This window comes from Osmia bicornis, chromosome 6 (assembly GCF_907164935.1).
Source record: "Osmia bicornis bicornis chromosome 6, iOsmBic2.1, whole genome shotgun sequence".
Lineage (NCBI taxonomy): Eukaryota > Metazoa > Arthropoda > Insecta > Hymenoptera > Megachilidae > Osmia > Osmia bicornis.
The window spans coordinates 11,846,890-11,851,261 of NC_060221.1; the positions used below are offsets into that span (position 1 = coordinate 11,846,890).

The 4,372-nt window shown below is 53.6% G+C and overlaps 1 protein-coding gene across 1 annotated transcript; it reads left to right on the top strand.

Annotated features, from left to right (window-relative positions):
- Positions 1–364: 364 nt before the first annotated feature.
- LOC114882364 lies at positions 365–3,925 on the top strand. The gene is made up of 3 exons (XM_046286225.1): positions 365–412; positions 560–663; positions 808–3,925. Exons 1-3 carry the CDS (start codon positions 365–367, stop codon positions 3,923–3,925), a joined length of 3,270 nt encoding a protein of 1,089 aa, XP_046142181.1.
- The last annotated feature ends 447 nt before the right edge of the window (positions 3,926–4,372 follow it).

Consider the following 4,372-nt stretch of genomic DNA (forward strand, 5'->3'; position numbering starts at 1 on the left):
TCCTTCGAGCCGGATAGTGCGGTCAACGAACGTTCCTCCACGTCGCCAGTGAGTGGTGCTAGTGACCTCCTGAAAAATTGTGGCTGGACTCCCACGCCGGAAGACTGACCCGCCGCTTCAAAATAGGATTCCACCAACCAGGCATCGGAAAAAGGAGTCAAACATGAGAAAGATAAGTCTTATTCTTTATCTAAATCATTTCTCTTGCCGTAACGGTTTCTCCGTGATGTCATCCGCTTGGGCGTTGTCTCCTGAGGTCGAGCCTGTGTTTGTAAACGCTTCGGAACGTCTCGAACTTCGAATCAACACTCGTTACTTCTAACGGCTTCGGAAACGCCCTGTGCTGAAAAATAAAAGGATTACGATGCCTGCGACGGAATACGCGGATATTTTACGGGAACAGGAGGAGCTCGTACGTTGGATCCAACGGTTTTGGACCAACCTTTGTAAATTGGGCAGGGAAAAAATTACGCGGGCAGTTCTAGAATAGCGTAGAGGTCTCCTTGAGCGATATTGGGATGCGTTTTTAAATGGTCACCGTCAACTGTTGCGATTCAAGGAAGCCCAGGACAGTGCTTACGTGGACCAAGACCGCTTTTCTACGATCGAAGAAGCTTATCTTCAGGTCGCGGCTCAGATGGCTCAGTACCAAGAGGACCTCGCGTAGGCGGGCCCCTCGCGTGGAGTACAACCCCCTCCAGACCGACCCTAAAAGCCGCAATTGCCAAAAAACCAATTACCCACTTTCTCAGGAGACCCCTTAAAATGGGAGAGTTTTCGAGATCTTTTTAAGAGTCTCGTTCACAGCGTTCCCAACCTTCAGGATGTACGGAAATTGCTGTACCTTAAATCGGCCTTGACCGGAGAAGCAGCGGAGGTCATCCAAAATACGCCAATCACCGATGCTGGATACCAAGGAGCCTGGGAGGACCTTGGGCAGCGGTACGGGAACTTGCGTCTTCTGTCTTTCGCGCACCACAGGGCACTTCTTTCCTGCCCTCTCGCGCAACAACAGTCTGCCGCGGAATTGAAACGGCTGTTAGATACCTTCAAACAGTCGATTAGAGCGTACACTGCGCTGAACAAACCAGTACCTCAGTGGGATGAGTGGTTTGTTTATTTCTTAAGCCAAAAATTGGACAAAACCACGCACCTGGTCTGGGAAACCTCTCTAGCTGATAGTCGCGACGTAACGTCGTTCCGGCAGCTTTCTCTTTTTCTGGAAAATCGCATCCAAGCGTTGGATGCTGCTCAGGAGGCCGACCCAGTGTTGCATCCCGCGACAACAAAAGGTGCTCAGGCTAAAACAAAAAAGGAGGCGCCTGTAAAACGCACTAATGTAGCAGTCTTAACTGCTTCGGCAAAGAGTCCCGCCCCTCGTAAGTGCCCCTCGTATGCTGGAAATCATAACTTTGCTTATTGTTCTAAGCTAAAGGCGCTCCCACCTCGGCGCCGGAAGGAGCGAGCTCAGCAACTACAGGCGTGCTTTAATTGCTTGACCGTTGGCCACGACTCAACCAAGTACCCGTCAAGCCAAGTCTGCTTAGCGTGTGGCCACAAGCACCACGCGCTGCTCCATAATGCGATGGCGAGTCCCACGAAGAATACGCCCGCGAACAACGGAGACGTTTCGACATCGCAAACCTCAACGGCCTCCACCGAAACAGAAGAGAAGGGCGTGGCCGCTTCCTTTGCCTGTTCAGCTACCACTCGACCCGCCGCACTCTTAGCGATGGCCAAGGTGAGGGTGGAGGCGCCATCAGGAGAACTTCTCGAGGTCAGAGCCTTGCTGGACACCGGTTCGGACACGTCGCTTGTATCTGCTTGGGTAGCTCAAGCACTCCGTTTGCCACGGCGGGCGGTCAGCGTCGCCATCTCAGGAGTTCAGGAGAATGAGAGCGGAGTGGCGAAAAGTGAGGTTTCTCTTTCCTTACGCTCTCGTATGGAACCCAGCTTTCGTTTGTCGGTTCGAGCGTTGGTGCTGCGGAAACTCACTGCGTTACTTCCCGCTCGAGCAGTGCACTCACAATCTTGGCCGCATCTTCAAGGAGTGACTCTTGCGGATCCGGAATACGGAGTACCCTGTCGTGTCGACTTAATCCTGGGAGCTGATATTTGTGGAGTTTTGTTACAGGACGAGTCGCGGGTCGGGCCGGTTGGCACACCGACGGCGAGGCGCACTCCTTTCGGGTGGGTGTTGATGGGCCCAGTCTCCGATACCAAAGGACAAGGCAGCAAGGCGGTCCTCCACAGTCTTCACTGCCAAACGGACGACTCAACCAATAGGCTGCTTCGACGCTTTTGGGAGGTCGAAGAGCTACACGAGCAGCCTCCGTTATCACCAGAGGAACAGGAATGTGAGAAGCACTTTCGAGAGACGCATTCTCGGGACGAAACCGGCCGCTATTCGGTACACCTCCCTTTCAAATTGGATCCAAGCTTCGCCCTGAAGCCCTGCAGATCAACGGCGCTAAAGTTTCTGCTCAGCTGTGAGCGCAAGTTGGCATCCAACGAAGCCTGGCGAGACAAGTACTCGCAGTTTATGGAGGAATATGCAGCCTTGGATCACATGGAGGCGTTACCGGGGTCTGCGGTTCAGGATCCAGCTTACTATCTACCTCACCATGCAGTGGTGAAGCGATACGACTCTAGCGGCAAAATCAGGGTCGTCTTCAACGCCTCCTTTCGCACCGCCACTGGATCCTCTCTTAACGACTGTTTGATGCCTGGACCGAAACTACAGTCAGACCTCTGGATGATTCTAACACGATGGCGCTTATTTCGAGTAGTATTTACCTCGGATATTGTTAAAATGTTCCGACAGATTCGAGTACACCACACGGATGCGGACTGGACCAGGATACTTTGGCGCTCCAGACCCGATCAACCTGTACAGGACTTCAGGCTCAAGACCGTCACCTATGGCACAGCCTGCGCACCCTTCCTAGCGCTGAGGGTGTTGGTCCAACTTGCTGAAGATGAGGAGGAGCGTTTCCCGCTGGGAGCGGTCGCAATTCGTCGGCATTCGTATGTGGACGACATTCTTGCCGGAGCCGACGACGAGAAAGCAGCCCTGGAATTGAGACGACAGGTTATCTCCATCCTGCAGTCGGGAGGATTCGATCTGAGCAAATGGGCATCGAATAAACCAAGCTTGCAGGAAGCGAAAGAATTTCAAACGTGCGTGTTCCAGGACTACCCTGGAGTCAGTACCTTGGGGGTCGTCTGGAGGCCAAACACGGACACCTTCTCTTTGCGTGTTCTTCCGCCTCTCAATGAGCCCACGCGATACACTAAAAGGCGTATCCTCTCGGAAGTAGCCAGCCTCTTCGACCCTTTGGGATGTGCGGCCCCTGTTTTAATTTTTGCAAAGATTCTTATGCAGGATCTTTGGATAATTGGCGCAGAATGGGATGAGGACTTACCTGAGCAACTACTTTCCGCATGGGAAACCTTCCAAAGTGCGCTGAGCCAACTCGACGCTTTGGCAATTCCTCGCTGGACGAATTACTCAGCGGACATTGCGCAACTGGAGCTGCACGGGTTCTGCGATGCCTCCCAGCGAGCCTATGCAGCCGTCGTCTACCTGCGAGTGTCCAGGGGAGAATCCAGCGTAGCCACACTACTTGTGGCAAAAACCAAGGTGGCACCGGTCAAGGCACTTAGCATACCACGACTGGAATTGTGCGGCGCGGTGCTACTTTCCAAACTAATAGCGGAAGTACAAAAGGGATTGACCTTACCAGCAACCATCACGGCTTGGACGGACTCCAGCGTTACCCTCCACTGGATAAGAGGGCATGCCTCAACCTGGAAGCCGTTTGTTGCCCACAGGGTTGCTACCGTGCAGTCCAATGTTCCGCCTCAAAATTGGAGACACGTGGCAACCAAACACAACCCTGCGGATTTGGCTACAAAGGGATAACGCCGTCGGAGCTCCTGTCGTCGCATCTATGGTGGAGTGGACCCTCCTGGCTCGTCGACCCCCCAGATCTGTGGCCTGCATCACCTCTAGGAAAGGTCGAAGAGGCGGACTTGGAGAGGGGCCGAGCACAAATCTACCTGGCAAAGGAAAACGAGGAGAACGACCTCTTATCAAGGTTTTCAAGCTTAACACGCTTAACGGCCGTGATTGCTCTCTGCTCTAGATTTCATCGACTTACCAGGAAGCTGAAAACCGAAACCGGGTTTATCCGGGCTTCGGAGCGAGACGCTGCTCTACGGATCGTTATCGGGATAGCTCAGAAGTCCGATTTCCAATCAGAGGTCGACCAGCTTCGGCAGCGCAAGGAGGTACGGCGATCTTCCGCTCTTGGGGCCTTGAGGCCCTTCCTGGATGACCAAGGACTACTACGCGTCGGGGGCCGCCTCG

Bases quoted from the DNA above. Each gene is read 5' to 3' on its own strand.
- LOC114882364 (XM_046286225.1), top strand. From the start codon at position 365: ATGCCTGCGACGGAATACGCGGATATTTTACGGGAACAGGAGGAGCTC. The intron at 413-559 runs GTACGTTGGATC...TTGCGATTCAAG, and splicing joins TACGGGAACAGGAGGAGCTC to GAAGCCCAGGACAGTGCTTA. The intron at 664-807 runs GTAGGCGGGCCC...TCTCGTTCACAG, and splicing joins CAGTACCAAGAGGACCTCGC to CGTTCCCAACCTTCAGGATG.